This window comes from Lolium perenne, chromosome 4 (genome assembly GCF_019359855.2).
Source record: "Lolium perenne isolate Kyuss_39 chromosome 4, Kyuss_2.0, whole genome shotgun sequence".
Taxonomy (NCBI): Eukaryota; Viridiplantae; Streptophyta; class Magnoliopsida; order Poales; family Poaceae; genus Lolium; species Lolium perenne.
The window spans coordinates 274,476,083-274,498,978 of record NC_067247.2 but is presented as its reverse complement, the minus strand read 5'-3'; the positions used below and the strand labels follow the sequence as shown (position 1 = coordinate 274,498,978).

Below are 22,896 nucleotides of genomic sequence, written 5' to 3'. Positions count from 1 at the left end.
GACATAACCTTGTTATTAATAACATCCAATGTTCATGATCACGAAACCATGATCATCGATTAATCAACAAGCTAGTTATACAAGAGGCTTACTAGGGACTCCTTGTTGTTTACATAACACACATGTATCAATGTTTCGGTTAATACAATTATAGCATGGTATGCAAACATTATCGTAAACACAAAGATATATTATAATAACTATTTTATTATTGCCTCTTGGGCATATCTCCAACATGTCTCACTCCAAAGTAAACATGAATGATGGGATCCAACTTTATTGAAAGTAAACACACAGCAAAACGTAAAGACGCTCCAAGGATAACACATATCACATGAAGTAATAGAAATATAGCGTGTTGAAAAATGACCTGGTGCTTTTTGTTGATGAAGAGGTCATGCCTTGGGCATCCCCAAGTTTTGACGCTTGTACTTCTTGGATATTTCTTGGGGGGTCCAGGGGACATCCCCAAGATTGAGCTCTTGTCCATGCTTCATCTTATTACATCATTCTTCTCTTCCTACACTTAAAAACTTCCTTCACACAAAACTCAGCACAATTGATTAGCAACATTAGTGCAAATAAAAATATATCAAACCAGCAAGGCTTCACTAATGGCACATCTCAAACACTCATTTTAACATATGCTACTGTATCTACTTTTTCCCAAAGCTCTTTTTCACAAAAGAACTCAAAATACGAAGCATAAGACGCAAATGCAAAACATGGCAGAAATCTGTCAAAATAGACCAGCAGGCAGAGATCGAAATTAAAGAAATAATTATGTTGCTCAAATCGAAAAATGCTAAACTAACGAAAGTTAGCTAATATACTGGGTCATAAGCACAAAAATTTGCAGCTGAAAATAACGTTCTGGGGATTTTTAAAAATGTTTTTCGTGACCAGCACAGAATCTGTTTCAGAATTGCAAATACCCCAAACACTGCTTTCTTTCTATTAGAGACTACCCTTGACACAAAAACGAAATAAAAACGATAAGAAGAGGTTATTACAGTAGCAATAACTTCCAAGACTCAACAAATCAAAAACAACAGAAATAAAACATGGGTTGTCTCCCATAAGCGCTTTTCTTTAACGCCTTTGAGCTAGGCGCATAAAGGGTGCAAATCAAGTATTGTCAAGAGGTGGCCCATAAACACCATAAGTTGTCCTATAAATAGAGTCATAAGGTGACTTCTTTCTTTTTCTAGGGAAGTGTTCCATACCTCTTTTGAGTGAAAATTGATAATGAATTATTCCATCTCTCATATCAATGATAGCACCTGCTGTTCTAAGAAACGGTCTTCCCAAAAATAATAGGGCATGAAGCATTGCATTCAATATCCAAAACAACAAAATCAACGGGGACATAATTATTATTCATTTGTATAAGAACATTATCAACTCTCCCCAAAGGTTTCTTTGCAGCAACATCAACGAGAAGAACATCCAAATAACATCTATCTATTATATATTAAAAATAAATTATGGGCTCACCAGAAATTAGAGAAATTACTAGAAAATCTCACAAAAATCAGAAACATCGGACCATCCATCTTATTAACTAACAACCCACAACCATTAGATTAGATTTTGAAGAAATTACCCACCTTTGCCATTAGCAATTAGCAATTAACAACTGAGTTTTATCTTTTACTTTTCCTTTAAAAAATGTTTTCCCTAAAAAGAAGAAGCCCTACGAACTCTTCTAGACGTAATGCGCGACCTGGAGACCTAGGTCATGCGTCGGCGCCGCCGGTAACAAAATCAGCTCTACGAGAGATGATTCATGATTAAATCTTCGCCCTGCAATCCGGCGCTAGAAAAACCTGGGCCAAGGGGCCACTTCACGGAGGAACGCGGACGATCGATGGAGATGCTGATCCGCCGGGCTCGCGTATGCATCACCGTATATACAGCTATAAGCTACACAGCGTATTTAAGCTGCATGCAGCACACATGTACATGATATCTCGATGGCCAATTCGTTCCCAGTTTTTTCAATTCTCAACATGCAGCGCATGAGATGATTATATTAGAAGGTGGATTATGCTAAGGCAAGCACACGTACCCGACAGGTGAATACTCAAGATCTTCTCGGAAATCATACGGAAGTGCAAACCTGATAGGATCTGCAGGAGCTAATAAATTTGACCTGGTGCATACAACTTTTCAAAGTTAGGCGCCGGACACAGCTAGCTAACTGGATATATGTTTGATCTTGGTGTTGTTAGAGCATCTCCAGTCGCGTCCCCAAACCGTCCCCCAAACCGCGCCGGATTGAGCGTTTGGGGGACGTGTTTCGTTCGTGCTGCATTTGGGGGACGTCGCTCCCCAGTCGCGTCCCCCAAACAAAATTTCGCAAATTTTAAACTTAACTAGATTCGATTAGATTCGTCCAAACTTACATAGATTCGAACGAAATTTGACTAACTTTAAAACTAAACCTAATCTAGAACCACTTGCGGCGGCCGGAGGCGTCGTAGTACTGCTGGAAGTTGTACATCTCGTCGGTGACGACCTCCTGCTTGACGCGCTCGTCGACGGGCTCGTCCACGGGCTCGTCCTTCACCAAGCCGCTTGGTCCTGCCTCGCCGTCGTCGGTGAGGTCCACCAGCGGCTTGCCGGAGTCGCGGATGGACATGGCGATCGCCGCGTCCAGGTCGCCCCTCCAGGCGTCCTTGTCGTCCATGGACGCCAAGAACGCCGCCCGCAGCCCTGGGCAGTCCTCGGGGTCGTCGCTGCTGGCGATGAGCCGCTGCTGCCGCTCGTACTCCGCCAGCAGCGCCGCTGCGGCAGCTTCCTCCGGCTCCTCCTTCACCTCCGGCCGGGATGAGGAGGCGCCGCCGCGCCTCCCTTGCTGCCGCCGCTGCCGCTACCGCCACGCCTCGTGTTGACGGGCGTCGCCGGCTCCTCCTTGACCACCCGTTTGGGGACGGTGTAGGCGCCGACCGGTGCAGCGAGGACGGCGTCGATCGCGCCGGTCCCGAGGAAGAAGAGTGCGAGGAGGGACGAGTACGTCGTCCTCCTCGGCTGCCATTGAGGAGACGGCGGCGGCGGCGGCGGCATCTCCAGCCTTGGAGGCGCCGTTGCGGAGGCCGCGGATGACGTTCTCGAGGGTGCGCCCCGGAACGCCCCCGAACAGGCGCGGCCTTCCTGTTCCAGCTGTTGGGGCCGCCGACGAGGTTGTCGGTCTTTGTGCATCTCGACGTCGTACTTCGCCTGGAAGTACGTCGTCCACCAGGCGTCGTTGTCGTTGACCGCCCACGTCGGATCCAACCGCTCCGCGGCGGTGAGTTGAGCCCGACGGGCCTTGATGGCGTCCCTCCATTGGTCCGTCTTCGGCTTCGGCGGCGGCGGAACGCCAATGCCGTTCACGGCCATCTTCCAGCCGCCGCTGCTTGGCAGCCGCATGTCCGGCGGGACTGGATACCGGGCGTGGTACAGCGCCCACGCCTCCGCCACGGTGAGGCTGCCGCGTCCGAAGCCGTTCGCCGCGGCGATCTTGCGGGAGGACGAGCTCGATATTTTTTGAGCGGCGAGGAGAGGATCTGGGAGGGGGGAGGCGGCGGCGACGAGAAGGATTATGGTGAGCGGCGATAACTGCAGGGCGTCTTAAAACAGCGGCGGCAGCGGGTGGTTGCACGCAATAACTCCGGCGCGAACGGCCACGCGGCCATGCACGACGAGACGCGTCCCTGCGTCGCCTGGGAAAACAGTGACGCCATTAACGTCGCTTGACCAAAGGTAGGCGACGGGGTTTTAGCCTTCCGTGCCGCTGACGGATCGGGCCCGCGTCGGTTGGCCTCGCTTTTCGTTGTGTCCGGCGTCCCCGGAGCGTCCCCTGTGGGACGGGGACGGGCTCGGGGCGCCGGACACCGTATCGGGCCGCGCCGGACAAAAATGGGCTTTGGGGGACGCGGCTGGAACTCTTTTTTTGTCCGACGCGCCCCAAATCCCTTTGGGGGACGGTTTGGGGGACGCGACTGGAGATGCTCTTATGATGCAGGTCGAGAGGCGATCAGTCTAGAACTGCAGCCTAGCATCGCGGGCAGTCGCAGCAGGGAATCTTCGTGTCTGTCTCTCGACGTCGGCGACCTACGTACACAGGCAAAAGGAAAATCTAGGTAAATGGGTTCCCGTTGTGGCGGAGGCAGCTGGTCTATAAAGCATGGGCAGAATTAGATTTTAAACACGTAAGCGAGTTTTTGCTACAGTAGCTTTTTCTTTTTAAGAAACACAGTACAAACGCAGACGCTCACATACACGCGCATACACTCACCCCTATGAACGCACACACGCACACCCCTACCCCTATGAGCACCTCCGGAAGACTGAGCCGACGAATTGGATCTTGAAATTGACGAAGTCACCACAGGCGCCTCGCTGTCGACGGGAACGTCGCCTCCCACTGAATGAATATTCCGCCTTTATGAGACACACAGATGTCAAACCTGGGGTTTGAACTCTGGTGGGCTGGGGGTACAACCACCCTCCTAACCACCCAACCTCAGGTTGGTTCTCGCTACAGTAGCTTAATTTCCTAAGACACCACATATTTCGAAAGGATTCTTGCGGGCAGAGCCCGAGCGGCTCCGCCACTGCGTTGTTGAGGACCTGATCAGGCGTGTCAACTTGGGATAGTATTCTAGGTTATTCAAATTTCTGAAGATTACGTACAGATGATTTTCCACAGCTTTGTAATGAAATAATTTATAACTTTAAGTTAATGACAAGTTGGAGCAGTGCAACGAATCGTGTTTGGTAACTGCAGGTTTTTAGTAACCAAAGGGACACTATCACTCTGCCCATGATTTTCTTTAATGCAAGAGTTCAATGAAGATAGATCTGAAATACGTGTGGATCGAACAAATGTTAACATCACAGAATGGCTGGCGAAAATAAACAGAATGGCTGGCGATGTAAGAGCTCATATGGAAGGACAGGCATGTAGTGTACCGGTTAGTATCTAACATGATAAACTGAATTTACACACAGCAGGGTTCATGTGGTTGTTACTTGAACATATGGATTTTTCTAAAAGAAGGAAATTTTCCCGATACAACTCATCTTGATATCACCCTGATCATTGAGAAAGCCAGGTATTAATGTACACTGTCCCGCTTTCATTTTCTAATTTAGTTGTACCATTCCTTTCATAACTATTCATCCAACTTCTATACACTTCATCAGAGTATTTTTCGTACGTGCATACTGTTAGAGAAATCGACCGATCCCAGCTTCTTTGCTTTATACACAAAAAATTACAGCCTCGAGATTTAATTTAAATTAGGTGGCACCACACCTCAAACTCATGCGTTTTTCTTCTCTATTGTGAAAAAATACCAGTGGGCAACAGTATTACTATACCGGCTTTCGGAAATATGGCAATACCTGTCATAATACAGCATCAGGTTGTTCAAACAGATTTATAAATTCCTCAAAATGTATCAAAATTATATAAATATGAGCAAATTATTTAAATAACTCTAGATTTTGTCCTATAGTAGTTTTCTTGGGTGAAATTAGAATAGCCCGTTTTTGGCGAGATATCGGAAATACCAGAAGAGAAAAAAATCTGACCTCAAGTGATAGACACAATTCTATCTATTGTATACTAAAATGTAATAAACAAATGCAATATAGGAAGATGCGCTCGAAATCTCACAAAAAACAAAACATCCGTCCATTTGTTTTTGCCTCAATGTTTCTATGCATCCTCCTCTCTCTGTCATGCTGCCACGCAACAGTGTGGTTGTCACCAGTAAAGAATCTTCAGCGGCTGGCATACACACAAAAGGCAAGGACAGAGGTATCACCGATGCATGGGAATGGTAATTGAAGATGGAATCCCTTAGCGTGATCACAAATATATTATGAATAGGGCCGGTACACACAAGATCGAACCAGAATCTCTGTTATTGGCTATGTTTACTAATATCAGTTTTTAAGAATAATTTGCATTCTTTACGCATATATAAATCAGCCCATAAGATACATGCATAAATTGTTCCAATTTTTATTGAGAAACTTTTAGATCCAATTCTGTCGTTCTAGAAATCGAGCAGGGTTAAAACAATTCAGTATATATGAGAAAATTTGTGTTGTGTACACGATATTACTTCCTTGGAAATTATACACATGTTTGTGTATTTCATTCTTTACATGTATCCATAGTTTTTACAAGAACAAATGCGCTTCAAATATGATAGTGAGCTAAATTCGATGGGACATCGTTCTATCCAAATCAACTGAGACTCTCTAATTCATGGTGAATATTACATGTGCAGATTATATTATGATGAAAGCTCCATGGAAACCAAGATAAGGAGTTCCCAAACAGCAGCAAGAACTCCTCCGTGGGGCCTCCCACTTCCGATATCATGTCGCTAGACAACTCTGCCTCCATCAATGTGTGTTGTGTTGTGCTTCTAATAATCCCCCCCACCGTGTGTGACAGATTTTTTGATTCTATGATGAACAATGAAATTTATTTTAAACGTGATATGTTTTTGTGTGTAGGGTTAGCTAACTCCTATCAACTATATGCTATTAATGCCTGTCACATTTTCTGGTATAATACTTTATATTTCATTATTACAGATTAAATAACATTTCTCAGAGCAATAATGTTTTTTTAATTTTTTTTAATTATTCCATTATTGCTCCAATCTTCATCTTAAAAAAATATTTTATCTTTTCTTATTTGCACTATATGCCTTTTAAAATGATGCTCAAAACTATGTATTGTATATCATACATTGTTGGTTGCATGCTATGAACCAAAAAATATCAAAGTAAGTAGCTAAAATCATATATAACTTGCTTACTTTCCTTTGATTGTATCAAGTAGTTATAGTATTATTTAATATTTGCAATGATACCGGTTGTGGATAATAGTGGGACTAACTTTTAACGAAGCCTATACTTTTTTTTATTGATATATAATTTTTTTTCAGTTTTCATCATTTCCGTAATGCAGAACTCTGGAATGGAAAGGTACAAAAAAGTAAAGGAGGGAGATGGATGTGTAAAAAACAAGAAAATGGCATATCTTGCATTATACATATATGTCTATTATTCTTCAGAGAATAATAGATGATGAGTACGTTATCAATTGAGATTTTGGTATGTGAAGCACCTACGTTTTAAGCTTATAAATGAACTAGATGAACAGCGAGCTTCGCCTCGCCGCCTGCATAAGATTTTCACATGTAGTCACTGTTGCAGCACCCAAGAGGGTTGTGATATGTAACATAGCCTGAAAATATTACTATACATGGTGGCACTCCATCTCTTCTCTAGCAGAAGTAGATTCTCAATGGCCGCCTCCTTCTGTCTGGAAGGACGATCAAAGGATAAAACACGATTTTGTAGCTAGTTAGGCAATCAACGAATAAAACACATTCCTAGAGACTCCAGTTAAGAGCTAAGATTTTTCAAGATCAGTATGTATAAAAGTTACTATCAATTTCCTTGGAAAGAGGTACATATACATAATAGTGAAAATACATTGAAGCGTTCGGTTTGCTCCAAACAGAGCATTACTTGAGCATTGTGTGGTATACTTTTCAAGGTTTGTTGATGCAGTCGTGGAATGTAATGAAATGCAGGTACATGAAAAATATCAAGAAGAGAAATAACAGCTCAATAAGAAGGAATTATCAGATCATTTTATAATTTCACACCTATTTTTTAATCTCAAACAGATACCAACGTACAACCATATCAAGACAGACTTGCAATTTACAACAGTAATGCTCAAATTTGCCTTTCATCTTACTTTTGAATATCCAAAATAGAATTCAGAAGTGCAAGGATAGTGGCGCCTATAAAAGCATTGAGCCGTGTAACCATGGTACTTTCAGCACGAACAATGAGAAAGTGGTTTATCAACACCGCCTAAGTGAGCAGATAATTTTTAGTGTACTGTGGTAGCCCCTATCAACCAAGAGTGAAGTTGCATGGACAACAACAACGGCTAGATGGGTTGATGGCTGCATGTCACCTTCAGCGCCTCAAAGAAGTCCGCCCCTCTTACCACCAATGCCATAAGTGTGGTCCTCACCCGCATTTGCGGCATCCCCATCCTTACCATCCAGCCCCTAGGCGCTCATCCCCCGATGCGGCCGCTTTCTTGGCTTTGCCCTCTGGCTGCAGGTGGACATGTCGACAGCAGGCGGAACGGGAATGGCTGTCGGAATTTGACGCCAGCTAGGTATATGGGAAAATCACATACCAGAATGCTCGAAGCAGTGTCCATAATGCCAAGAACAATAGATTTATACATCAATGCTGAATAACAACATACTTATTTTGTCAAGGTTTCCGCACCCAATATTTTTAACAATACAACATGAACACGAAAATGACCATAATAGAGATCAAACTCCTATTTAGGGAAAGGCAACACAAACCAGATTAGAATTGTTATTTAGAGTTTTAGAATTATCAAGTGTGTTGGTATAAAAATATAAATTCCAGATAAGTCCAAAGATCAAAGTATAATGCTTGTATAAGAATTTAGAATAAAAATCGTAATACATGTGTCCTTTTTTACTTTTCCAGAAGATCCCCTCAACCTGATCAACAATGCTGCGACTACTCGCATGCTTCTTCCCCATCAGATAGAAAAATGAAACGTCGCATGTCAGATTAGTTTAACCCCTATTTGACCTAAACCAGGACCAGTATATTACCAAGTAACAGAACAAAAATATCCAACTAAAATAAATCAATGGAAAAGGGAGTAACCAACCTTACTAATAATTTCCACTCCATTTTCCATTAGCAAGAACAGCACTTTTGACAGCAGTCACTGAAGCAACACTTGAGTACCTATTCGATTAAGGTATGATGGAGTAAACATATACAGTTTTGGTCAAAATGTATACACATCTTTCAGATCTATACACCGTTACTTGCTTACACTGCACACAGTCTACAGCCAGAAGCTAGTCACAAATCACAAATACAACGGAGAATGCGCCATCACCATTGGTCCAGGAAAACCACCTATTCAGATATCAAGCTGAAACAATAAAGGTCTGCACATAACTCATAAAAACTGAGAAAGAAATCAAGTAGCTAATTCAATAAAGCTCTTAGCTGTCGAAGAAATATATCTTGCCTATTAAGATCAAGCAACCAATCCAAATAAAAGTCTGCGTCACCAGTCGAGAAACAGATGGTTTTCAATGGAACCACATGAAAAGAAAATCTGGCTGTCAGAGAAATATATCTTGCCTATTAAGATCGAGAAACCAATCCCAATAAAAGTCTGTGTGACCAGTCAAGAAACAGATGGTTTTCGATAGAACCACATGAAAACAAAATCAAGAGTGTAAGTAATTATGCAAAAAAACTCATTATGTTATATTATAAGTAATATCCAAAAACTCAAGTAGTGTGACAGATAACATCCAGCTACAGTAGATCCATCAAATGCTCTGTTAATTTACTATGTTTCCTTCAGTATTAAAACTGGAAATGGAAAGTAAAGCTCAACGCAACCATTGTAACTAATCCATCAATAAGCTGCTCGAGTGGTAGGGACTAGGGTTCTACCGGGTTTAGGGCGGAGGTAGTAAGGGTGGAAGTGAGGGCGGAGAGGTTGGGGAGCTCGGCGCCGGCGGCTGGGCGCCGTCGCGGAGGAAGAAGGAGGCGGCTAGGGTTGGTGCGGCGGGGGCTAGGGTTCTCCCGTCTCCCTTCAGGAGACGAGACAGTAATGATACTGAATTATTGTCTGATTAATCTTGAAGGGATACAAGTGTTTATATAGGAGGACGGCCTCCTCGAAACCCTAATTTACTTGGGCTAAGCCCCTAATTTACTTGGGCTAAGCCCATAACTAGCCACTAGTGGGCTTCCTACGTGTATAGGTCAGACCGACCATAACATCTCTCCCCGCCTTCCCAAACAGCTCGTCCTCGAGCTGAACTTCTGAAGCTGGCGCGGCGGAGATCTTCAAGCTTCTCCCAAGTCGCCTCGTCCTCGGGCAGGCCGGTCCAATGCACCAAGACGTGCCAAACACCACGGCGCTGCTGGGCCTTCAACACGCGAGCCACACTCGCCGGGGCAGGCTCTAGACGCCCATCCGAAGTAGGTGGAAGAGCTGGTGGTGCAGAAGGAGGGTCGCCCCGGTAGGCCTTCAGGAGGCCGACGTTGAAGACGTCGTGGAGGCGCGAGCCTGCAGGCAACTCAAGGCGGTAGGCGAGCGTGCCGATGCGCTCCACCACACGGAAAGGACCAGCGTAACGAGGTCCCAACTTGCGCCTGGAGCGTGGGTCCAAGGACTGGGTCGTCCGGTGAAGAAGGCGTAGCCAGACCCAATCGCCCACCGCGAACTCCGCCTCGCGATGGTGTGCATCATAGTATTTCCTGGCCAGCTGCTGAGCACGAAGAAGTCGGCCCAGCGCGCCTCGGCCAGTATCTCGTCGCGGGTACGCAGCGGGTCATCCGCCGTCTCGGTGCGGGCCGTGCCGGCCGTATAGGGAAGCATCGCCGGTGGTGGCCTCCCGTAGACCACCTCAAAGGGAGTAGCGTGCGGTGCGAGTGGTAGGACGTGTTGTAGCGGATACTCGGCCCATGCCAGCCAGTCCACCCAAGCTCGTGGACGATCCCGGTGATGCAACGCGAGTACATGGCGATGATCTTGTTGACGACCTCGGACTGGCCGTCCGTCGAGGATGAAACGCCGTACTCATGCGGAGCGTCACGCCCGCCAACCCAAAAGGTCCCTCCCAGACGTGACCCGTGAACACAGGATCACGATCACTGACGATGGAGGATGGAAACCCGTGGAGGCGAACGATGCCGTCGAAGAAAGCGCGTGCCACGGACGCCGCCGTATAGGGATGGCCGAGGGCGATGAAGTGCGCGTACTTGGAGAAGCGGTCAACCACCGTGAGGATGACGGACTTGCCGCCAACCTTCGGCAGCCCCTCAATGAAGTCCATCGAGATGTCCGCCCACACCTGGGACGGCACATCCAGTGGCTGTAGCAAGCCTGCCGGACGGAGCGTCTCCGTCTTGTTCCGCTGGCATGTGACACACGCCCGCACCCAGTCTCGCACCAGGGCGCCATCCCCTGGAATGTAAAAATCAGCGCGGAGACGGTGCAGGGTCTTCTGGGCGCCCTCGTGACCTGCAGAATGCGCCAAGGACAAGGCCTGGTGGCGCAGGTCTCCATGATCCGGCACGAAGATGCGGCGGCCATGGAGGAGTAGTCCCTCGGCCTGGCGCCGGGGCGCGGCCAGCTCGCCGTCGACCAGGCGCTGGCGCAGCTGCTGCGCATCCGCAGCCGTGGCAGTAGCGCGGCGAACCTCATCGATGAAGGCGAAAGATGGCCCGGAGTGGATGCAGAGGGCTGCACCGACTGTGGGTGCGTCCGCAGCATCGTCAACGTCTCGGCGGGACAGGGCGTCGGCAACTGTGTTGAGGCGGCCGGGGCGGTACTCGACGGTGAAGTCGAAGCCGAAGAGCTTGCTGATCCACTGGTGTTGCGGCACGGTGGAAAGGCGCTGATCCAGCAAGAACTTCAGGCTGTAGTGGTCCGTGCGCACACGGAATGTCCGGCCCCAAAGATACGCCCGCCAGTGGCGCACTGCCTGGACCAGCCCGATCAGCTCGCGCTCATATGCGGCGAGCTTGTGGTGGCGCGCGGCGAAGAGCGGCGAAGAAGGCGAGTGGACCCTCGCCCTGGTGAAGGACGGCGCCGAAGCCGATGCCGGAGGCGTCGCAGTCCACCACGAACGGCTCGTCGAAGTCCGGCATCTGAAGAACGGGACCCGTCGTGAGTGCCCGCTGCAGGGCGGCAAAGGCCGTGGCCGCCTCCTCGTCCCAGGAGAAAGCGTCGCGGCGAAGCAGGCGCGTGAGGGGTGCGGCGATGAGACCGAAGTCCTGGATGTAGCGCCGGTAGTATCCGGCGAGGCCCAAAAATCCGCGAAGAGCTCGTGGCGACTGGGGCGTTGGCCAGGCGACGACGGCAGCGACCTTGTCCGCGTCCATCGCGACACCGTCGGCGGAGATGACGTGGCCCAAGTATGCGACGGAGGTCGTGCCAAACGAGCACTTCGAGCGCTTGAGGTGAAGACGATGCGCTCGAAGCTCGTTGAAGATGATGGCCACGTGCTGCAGGTGCTCCGCCCAGGATGCGCTGTAGATCAAAATATCATCAAAGAAAACAAGCACAAAGCGGCGTAAGTAGGGGCTGAGCACGTCGTTCATCAGAGCCTGGAAGGTCGCCGGCGCATTGGAGAGGCCGAACGGCATCACCAAAAACTCGTAGTGGCCATGGTGAGTGCGGAACGCCGTCTTGGCGATGTCGTCCGGGTGCATGCGCACCTGATGATAGCCCGAGCGCAAGTCGAGCTTGGTGAAAAAGCGCGCGCCATGCAGCTCATCCAGGAGCTCATCCACGACGGGGATGGGGAACTTGTCCTTGGACGTGACGGTGTTGAGGGCGCGGAAGTCGATGCAGAAACGCCACGTGCCGTCGGTCTTGCGCACCAGGAGCACGGGGGCGCAGAATGGTGACGTCGAGATCCGTATGATGCCCTGTGCTAGCATGACCGCCACCTGGCGCTCGAGCTCGTCCTTCTGCAGCTGGGGGTACCGGTGCGGCCGCACGGCTACGGGTGCCGTGTTCGGCAGCGGGTGGATGCGGTGGTCACGGGGTCGCGAGGAGGGAGGCCCTGCGGCTCGTCGAAGAGGTCGCCGTGCTGCTGCGATAGGGCGGCCGGGAGCGGATGCGCCTCGTCGCGCGGCGGCCATCAGGTGTAGCTGCGGGGATGTGCCAGTGCTGCCCACGCCCGTCCAGTGAACACGGCGGCCGCCCTCGCGCCAGAAGATGAGGGACAGCACGTCGAGGTCCCACAGGATGGGGCCTAAGGTGCTCAGGAAGTCGAGGCCGAGGATGAAGTCGTAGCAGCCCAAGTCGATGCCGACACAGTCGATGGAGAACGGCTCGTCGCCTACGAGCACGGGAACCTGTCGCGCCACGCCCTGGCACGTAAGACGATCCCCGTTGGCGACGGTGACGCTGTACTTCTCCGATCCCGCCGGCTGGAGAGCGAGGCGGCGCATGGCGGTGTAGGACAGAAGTTGTGCGTGGAGCCCGTGTCCACCCGGCGCGGTGAGACGCTCCCCTTGATCGTCACCGGAAGCGACATCGTCTTTGCCGTTTTGATGCCCGCCATAGCATGGAGAGACACGACGAAGGCGGACGCGTCGACTGGCGCGTAGGTCGTGACACCGGCCTCAGTGACGGTGGCGGCCGCGAGCTCGGCGGTGAGGGCCTCAACGTCGGCGTTGTCGACGGTCTCCAAGTAGAAGAGGCGGGCGCACGTGTGGCCCGGCGCGTACTTCTCGTCGCAGTTGAAGCACAGCCCCTGGCGGCGCCGCTCAAGCTGCTCCGCAGCCGTCAGCCGTTTGAAGGGCGAGTTGGCGCGGGAGGGCTGCGGGCGCAGCGGCCGGGGCGGGGCGTGGCGGGGCGGTGGGCGTCGGAGCGGGGCGGGGCGCGGGACGAGCGCTGCGACGCTGCGCGTAGACCTGCTGCATAGCGAGGGCGCGCTGCTCGTAGGCTCGTGCGTAGTACATGGCCGTCTGCAGATCCGCTAGCTCGCGCATCTCGACGTCGACGCGGATGTAGTCGGGGAGGCCGCCGACGAAGAGATCGGCGCGCTGGCGTGCCGAGACGCCCGGGGCATGGCACGCGAGCGCCTGAAAGCGGTCGGCGAAGTCCTGGACCGTGGTGGTGAAGGCGGCGTCCCGGCTCGGCGAGGCGGCTGCCACGGAGGGTCGGCCCAAACCGCTGGAGGCACAGGTCGCGGAAACGCTCCCAAGGCGGCATCCCGCCCTCGTCCTGCTCGAGGGCGTAGTACCAAGTCTGCGCGGCGCCCCGTAGGTGATAGGAGGCGATCCATGTGCGGTCGGTGCTGAGCGTCCGCTGCCCCCGAAAAAACTGCTCACACTGGTTCAGCCAGTTCAGGGGGTCGGTGGCGCCATCGTAGGTGGCGAACTCCAGCTTCGTGAAGCGGGGCGGCTGCGGTGCCACGGGCGGGACCTCGGGGGTGTCCGCCTGGCGGCCTGGGTTGACGGACGTGCTTGCGGCGAAGGGCCCCGCAAACCCGCCAGGACCGCCAGGGCGATGGGCGGGCGGCTGGACCGTCGTCCGCGGCGCAGTATGGGTGTAGACGGGCGCCGCGTCGGTCCACGTGGGCATCGGCGAGGGCGACGGCGGCCACCACGCGGGCCGGCCCTGGCTGGCAGCGGCGGCGCGGGCGGTGGGCGGCGACGTAGCGGCGGTCGGTGGGGGCGGCGGCGTAGCGGCGGCGGCGGAACCGCGGTCGGTGGGGGCGGCGGCGGAACGGCGGACGGTGGGGGCGGCGGGTGCTAGCCGGCCCTGATCTCCGCGAGCTCGAAGCGGATGGCGCGGAGGCTGTCGGCGAGGTCCGCCAAAGTAGCGGGCAGGAGGTCGAGGCCCGTGGGGACGGCGGCAGCCTGGTCTCCGTTGGCGGCGGCGGCCCCCTGCAGCGCGTGGGCGCCGGTCATGGCGGCGGAAGTAATGTTGGTGGCGGCGGTGGACGTGGCGGCGATGGTGTCGACGGGGGGGCTGTTGGAACCCATGAGACCTAGGCAATCTGATACCAAAGTGGTAGGGACTAGGGTTCTACCGGGTTTAGGGCGGAGGTTGTAAGGGTGGAAGTGAGGGCGGAGAGGTTGGGGAGCTCGGCGCCGTCGCGGAGGAAGAAGGAGGCGGCTAGGGTTGGTGCGGCGGGGGCTAGGGTTCTCCCGTCTCCCTTCAGGAGACGAGACAGTAATGATACTGAATTATTGTCTGATTAATCTTGAAGGGATACAAGTGTTTATATAGGAGGACGGCCTCCTCGAAACCCTAATTTACTTGGGCTAAGCCCCTAATTTACTTGGGCTAAGCCCATAACTAGCCACTAGTGGGCTTCCTACGTGTATAGGTCAGACCGACCATAACATCGAGTTTGTCTAGATATGGTTATATAGACATGTTAACTCATAGAAGTAGAAGTTCATCATCTTACACCAATAGAACTTCATCGGATCAGTCGTTAACAAAGCCTTATAAGCCATGTAACATGAGCAGATGATATTTCAACCACAAAGAGGGAAACCAAGAAAAAACATATTCTAAGTCTATCCATCCTTCAAATATCTCAAATTATGCATGGCTACTCACCTTATTTGATTTCATTGAAAAATATGCAAGACCTATTTCAAAAATAACTGTGGAAAACATGATAAAAAATACTGGAAGCACATGCAAGATCCAAGCATTAGATTTATTCACCATAGCAAGTTCATGTATCCAATATTAACAACCGATGCCATATTATTTTTTTGAGTACTGCCAAATCAGGAGCATTTTGCTTAACCATGGGTGAAATAAATTTTATAAATGCTGAAATTAACAAATGCAATATTACTGAAATAAACCGGGCGTGCTCACCAGCGAAGGGAGAATGGTAGAAACATGGCCGAGAGGAGACTGTTCTAGGCAAAAGACCTGAATTGGGTCGCCAGAATCTTCAAAGCCAGAGACCTTCACCATCGCCTATGTGGAGGAGAACACCAAGCATATGATACTCCAAAGCCTCTTAGTGAGAGGAAAGGTACCCAATAATTTTTTTGAAGGAACTTGCGAGCAGCAGTAAAAAAAGAAAACATAAAGAACGCGATGGCTAAGCAAGACACCACATGAGTGAAAGGATACTTCACAAGACAATGAGATAATTCAATGTGTGAAAGATCCCTAATGTATCGCTATTAACAAATGAGGAACATGGTTAGATTCAAAGTGAAGTGGAATGTGGTATTAACTCATAATAGTTATGGCGATAGCACTGTTATATTTTAGAGGTATAGATGACTCGCGTAGTTGCACAACCTGTACATTTTTTACGGGAGATTAAAAATTTTGTAGCACAATTGAGATAAGAAAATGCATACAGGTGACTGATGGTAGTACATTAGACACCTCAATTCTGGAAGAAAAGAAGCACCTACTCATTAAATTCATGAACTTGGTATACAGAACCAGCCATCTTAAGGTCTCCTCGAAATAGGCTTTTGCCCCGCTTTATAAATAAAGCCACACACGGCCAAACCGATACAAGGTAGAGAGGGAAACCTCTTACAAAGCAGACCACAAAAATGAGTTGAGTCAGAAGGTCATCTTAAGGTCTTACTATCAATTAGTAGAGAAATACCACATTCATCTATGAGACAATATAAAATGAGACAAAATTTCCAATTATCCTGTAGCTATAAGTTGAGTCAGAAGGAAGTACGTTGAAACCATTATATCTGATCTGCAAAAAAATCCACAAGAAAAAAACTCATTATTAATATTATGTATTATCTAGTCTAAATCATATTCTAGCAGAGAAAAGTTACTTGGATTTCTGCAATCGCTCCAAGAGATAATATCTAGTCTAAATCGTATTATATATATATGCTTGGATTTCTGCAATCACCACAAGAGATAATATTACACTAAAATGGATATATAACTATATAAATCATTCTCGATCGAACAATGCTATGGAAAGGGAAAAGTTACTCAAGGAAATTGGGGTCCCGCAGTTCACTACCATATAACATATACTGTCTAGATTGGGGTCCTGCAGTTCACTACCATATTCTAGCAGAGAAAAGTTACTCAAGGAAATAGAAAAAATATCGGTATAAAACAGCACAGTACCAAGAAAGTGCAAAGGAAGTGCAGATCATACATGAGGCAACAAAGTACATAGTTTTCGCATGAAAAATAGCTGAAGGATCAAAGGTAGCATATTCAAAATTACCAGAAGGGATTATGTAATGGATACATCTCTCGTAAAATAAAACAACAACATCAATCTAACACGTAACAACTTAATTCATTTCGTGAAACAAATTTCTTATATATTATGGTGGACACGGTTTTCTCTTGTTATCTTATTATCGAACATTTGTTCTCCTCTTGTGGCAGTTATCTAAAGAAGACCAACGCCCCTATTAGCTATGTTACTGAATAGAAGTTGGCACTATGGCAAAGTACTCGCTCTATACATTCAGGATGATAAATAGGCGGCAACCATTTGCGATAAAATGCATTATTCTGATGTGCATGTATCAGAAGGCTGCACTTATTAGTTTAAACTACCATTCAAACTTTTTAAAATTTTCCCATTAAGAATTCCAACAAGGCAACGACATTCCATTAGATATAGAAGGTGTTCATATACTAACCTGCTGTATGACAGGCGCTTAGTTTTTGTTCCACCTACTAAAACTCTTCATGTCACTTCTTCTTGGGCATCACGAGCGAATACTGAACTTAAGACCCTTCTTCTTAGCAATGGTGAGCGAATACTGAAATCATTACCCTTGGTGCTCGAGCTATCAAGAACATCACACAACTGAAAATACAAATACTTGCAATATTTAACCAAGGATGATTTTCGCTCGGACTGAAAAATCATATTAGAACATCCTTCTTTCATATAGACTCTAATGCATGTTGCAACCCACAATCAAAATCTATGGTAGTGAACTGCGGGACCCCAATCTAGACAGCAATATGTGATGTGCCAAACTATGATATATGGATTACTTATGATGCATGGTTCTACAATTACGGGGTCAAATTCAGAGCAGAGGTCAAGGGGACATACCGATTACAGGAAACTCCGTGGAACATTAAGAAGTTCATGGCCTATTAATCACAACAGCAGAGCACAAGAACAACATGGGGAAAACAATCTGCTTTGCCTGTGACCATGATGTCCATGAAAATCGAATCACCAGTGTTAGGGCGAGCTGTGAGAGGAGAGAAAATGACAACCTGCAAATCATCCGGTAGCTCGTAGGTTTATCTGCCGAGTGAGCAAGATCCACATGAAGAAGGCCGAGATAGGAACGGATGAAGGGATGCAGACCTTGTCGAGAGACGGTCACCGACGGAAGGTCCCACATGTGAGCCGCTGATGAAACAAAAGAGCAAAACAATTAGACTGAACTGGAATCGGAGCTCACGATCAGATACAACCGGGCAAAGGAACGAACCAAGACATCAGCTGCTTGGATATTGAAAGATGCAGGAGCGCGTTGCTTTTGATGTGGACCAAGGACACGATGATGGATCTGCAAGGAACAAAATCAGTTGGATTCTGTGTGTTGTTAACAAGGTGTAGGCACGAATGAAAAGGCCTAGACAACGGCCGCGACCTGAACCTGACGGACGCAGAGGATGAAGAATTTCAGGGAAGCGGAGGCCGCCGCAGTTGAGCATGGGCTCGATAATGCAGAGCGATTCGAGACGGCACGGAGACAGGGGAACCACCGGAGCTTGGCCGGCGTCGAGCATCTGCCGGCGGATGCGAAGCTTGGCCGAGGTGTGGACGCGCCCTCAACGTCCCTGTCCAGCGCCACTGCACGCCGTCACATCACGTCATCTTCGGCGGCCTTCGGCGGCGCGGCGCACGGCCCGTGGCAGACTCCCACGGCTCCTCACCACATTGACATCCTGCACACCCTTCTCCCCGCACAGCCCCCTCGAGCCGCGACCTGAGCCATGGGACGGTGGCACGCTAGCCAGTGTCTCCGGTCGGTGTGTCATCGGACAGGCCCAGCTCTACGACCGGTCCTCCTTCGTCGCCCCACGAACCCCCGAGCGGCGCCGGAAGGGAGAAGGAGGTGTGAGAGGTGATGGAGCGGCAGCGCTGGAGCAGCGGCGCTGATTGGGTGCGCGGTCGCCGCCGGCCTGAAACCCTAGCTCGGGGGAGAGAAGAAAGGCTGTGAGGGTGTGAATTTTGTGGTTTGACCACGGGGCCTGGGATCGTGCCATTATTCGGTACTCGGGCAACCCAACCACGAGAGAAGCGCCCCCTCCAAACCAAAAACGCAGGAGAACGAACCATCACATGACGGCAGCAAGCAAGATCCACCAGCAGAGAGCGAGGAGAGACCAGAGTAGAAAGAAGAGCCGCCGGCAGCCAGGAAGAACCACCCCGAGAAATCGGCAGCACACACTGAAAGAGATCCAATCGAGAGGTCTCCTCCGGTCAAACTCAAACCCCTGAAAGAACCACCACGCAGATCACCACGCGTCAAACATGCAGCAACAGGCCAAAACAAAGCGGTAGCCCACACACGTACGGAGGCCCACACATAGGCTGACCCACCCGACGATGCCCGCACCGGCAAAGCTCTGAGAATGCTTGAATCACAACAGCATTACTCTATTTAGTAGGAGTAATAACTATATCAGTTCCTATTTTTCAGTCTAAATAAGCACATTCAAGTAGATAAGCTAAAATACTGGTGTGGTATATTGGCACATTATGAAGTTGATGTATTCATCTGTTCTCAAATGGTGTTCATGTAAGTTTGCGGAACCAATGTAACATAACGTTACTTACTATTTTAGTAATTTAACGGATCTAACATGTTGCCAAGAAAGTATATACATGTCCCAATATCTGGACTATTCTGAACCAGTTTCACAGTTTGTAATACTGAATTAGAATGGTCCTATGTTAAAACAATAAAAGTATTTAAACAGTATTAGAGTAATAATGGGTTATAATTTTCAATGGTTTTAAATGAATATATTTTTAAAGTAGCTTAATGGTCCATTTACAGGAAGAAAATTAAAATATTAAGAATGTTCTTACATCAAAATGTTAATCTTAATGGGCTATGACCAAAACTACGGTTATATGATTCCACATATGTGTTCCAGACTAAAATTTGCTCGAGGCATTAATTCAAAACTTGACGTGCAATGTCTCGAATAAAAATAATGTCCACTAATTATAATGAGTAAACTAGCGGTAGTTATTTCAAAATAGCTAGAAATCCACATGTTACGCCACTTCTTCGGCGTCCACCATATTAAACATGAGCCACATAAGGTCTATTTTGAAGCGAGGCATTTGTTGAGACTTTAATGCTACGTCCAATTAGTTTCTTATATTATAAATTGACACAAGAAAAAATTGAAACTTCCAACTTGGCCGTTATATATTTGGAACTAAAATAAAACACCATATTATTCTTAGGTCACTCTAATTTCCTGATCACTATCAATGATGATCTAAACTTCATATGAACTCGCATAAATAGTAAATATAATTAATAGTTTCTCCCGACATTTACAACATAAATAATATTTCATCAATTTTCGAAAAATGGACTTTATCATAACCAATCTTATAGGTCCTTTGTTACTGCAATTACTATACTAAAGCTGAACAAGTTCGATTTTTGATAGAATTTTGAGCCCTTCTTGAGATTAACAAGTTGTAAACACGTGTTGTTTGAGATGATATATACCTCCCGTTGTTTCTTTTGTGTTCAGTTTCTGGTCTCGGTAGCGTTTTTAATGAAGCTCAGTTCATTTTCGTACCAACACGTGTTTAATTTTCCATTTTTCCTTCCTGGTATTTGTGTGGTGGGCTGCCTTGGTGTATCATCGGTGTGCCCATAGCTAGGAAGAGTCTAGGATGGCGCAGCGTTGGAGCTTGGGCGGTCAAAGCGGCGTTGTGGCTGTGTTTCCTGACGCCCGACGCGTGCTACCTTCCAGTGTCTTCTACTCCGTACTTATCTCCACCTCTGTCCTCATTATTTTTCCAATGAATCGCCGCTGGCAATCCCTGCAGGATTTGCTCCCTACCGCCATCCCCTCTCTTCGTGTGCTTTGACAGCCGCGCTGCTCCGGCCGACACCCGGTGTGCTTTGCGCTGGTGGAGAGGCTATCCTGGGAGAGGAAGGGGCGGATTCAAGTGGAGAACGGTCAAGATCGGCGGCTGATGGAGATGCGACGCCGTGAGGATCGAGGAGAGAGACATGGAGATCCGTTGCCAACACGAATTTCCCCCTGATCCCCTGCCAGCTTGGGGAAATCAGAGAGCGACATGGGGCGGCGGTTACCATTCTTCTTCCCAATGTCCGTCTCCTACGGATGGATGGCGGTGCTGATTTGGCCCGCGGCCGGCGCGATGGGACGCTGCTTAGCGGGGATGAAGCTGTTGCAGAGAAGATGGTTCGTCCCTGGTTTACCCGCGCCGCCCTCTCGCCGCCGGTGTGCTACTCCGCTCGATGGCTGCGCTGCGTGGATCTTATTCCTTCCATCGCGTCCTAATCGCTTCCGTTATTGGGTATGCAGAGTCTCCTTTCGACCGGCAGTCGACGCCACAGCTGCTCTTTTGGAATAGGGGGAGGTGCTCCAACTCCAGCCCTTGCAGTTTGTCGTCGATGGCTCCGATGCTTGGTGTAACACCCCAAATTTCAAAACAAAGCCAAAAATGAAATTCCTTTTTCCAAAAATGAGAGCCAACAAAAACTTTTCTTATATAAGGTATCATGCTTAGTGCTCCTACCTATTACTTGTGTTTTTGCCTTGATGAGTGTAGTATACTTTTGTGATAAACCCTAAAGTGATCAAGTGAAGATCACCAACCAAATAAAAATGAAAAGAGAAAGAAATCAAATAAGAAGAACCCTAAACCCTAACCTTTTCGAAAGACATTTGGATCTGTTTTAAGAAACCTAAAATAAAGGAAAAACCATATGTGGGCCTATAGCCCTAATATGTGAATCTTGAACCCTACCCTTCTCGTTTTGCTAAATGTTGGTGAACCATTGCAAAACCTATTAAACCCTAAACCTCATCCTTCTTGAGAAATAAAAAGGGAAAAATCTTATTTAAGAAAGAAGCATATAGGCCTATGGCTATTTTGTAAAAACTTTCCCTAGGCCTTTCTACTTTATGTAGAGAATTGGAAAGTATTCTTAAACCTTATCTAGTACTTTTCCAACCCAATCCAAAGTGGAACACAAGGTTTTCAAAAAGAGAGTAATAATGCCATAGAGGCATATGAGAGCAAAATATCAAATTTGTGAAATTGAGGATCTTAACCCTAGACTTGGAGTTGAATGGTTGGATCACTCCTAGTATACCATCTCAACTCTCAACAACATCTTTTGAGTCAAGCCTAGTTAAAGTAAAAATCTAATGCCACATATGCATAGAGGCATATGTGACCCTTAGCCATTTTCACCAATTCTTGTCCTATGCACTTCTAATTTTACCAAATGGTGTGAAACCATCTCTGAACCCAAGCTAACCCTAAATTGACCCTCACCCTTGCTCAAGTAAAGCAAGGGGAGCACCTGACAAGAATAAGAGGAATTGACTTGTCATCTCCTATGTGTTTTGGCCAATTTTACAAATCTTTGAGCTAGACCTTTTGGAATGGTTTCAATGGTTTGAAATTGTTTCTAAACTAATAAGAATGACTTTAGAATCAAGACAAGTCCAATCAAATGGAGAGAAACCCAATAGTGGGATAATTCCATTTTTCTTCCTTCACATATACTTAGGGCCAATTTATCAAATCTTGACCTAGGCACCAACCTTGTCCCAAAATGGTTGGATCCTTTCATCCAACTTCTTCTAGCAACAAACAAACCTCCCTCTGGTCAATTTGAAGCAAAGAAAAATAAAAGAGTAAAGGTGAGAAAATCACAAAACCCTCACATAGGGCTTATGCCATTTTTATAAATTTTAACCCTAGACCACTTTGGCCTTCACCATGAGTTGAATAATGTTACTAAACATTTATTACAACTTTTGGAATCAAAGAAAACCAATTCAAATCTTTTTCAAACTCAATTTTGGCTCACATATATACAATAATGGTCAAATCTGCCATTATTATTCTGGTCACTACTTTGAGCCTCTCTATGTCAAGTTTTTCAAACTAAACTTTCTCAACTCTTTGCATGTCATCCAAGAGGACATCAAGATGAACACTTTGTGTAAAGACCACCTTGCCAAAATCCTTCTTGATCAATTGCTTTGCTCATCCAAAG

At 47.9% G+C, this 22,896-nt stretch overlaps 1 protein-coding gene across 1 annotated transcript; it reads right to left on the bottom strand.

The window, feature by feature from the left end:
• Positions 1–4,026: 4,026 nt before the first annotated feature.
• LOC139830158 (uncharacterized) lies at positions 4,027–14,224 on the bottom strand. The gene is made up of 8 exons (XM_071818157.1): positions 13,837–14,224; positions 13,598–13,787; positions 13,161–13,551; positions 12,346–13,065; positions 11,694–12,081; positions 10,932–11,605; positions 9,921–10,388; positions 4,027–4,098 (listed from the first exon to the last, which is right to left on the bottom strand). Exons 1-8 carry the CDS (start codon positions 14,222–14,224, stop codon positions 4,027–4,029), a joined length of 3,291 nt encoding a protein of 1,096 aa, XP_071674258.1.
• Positions 14,225–22,896: the final 8,672 nt, after the last annotated feature.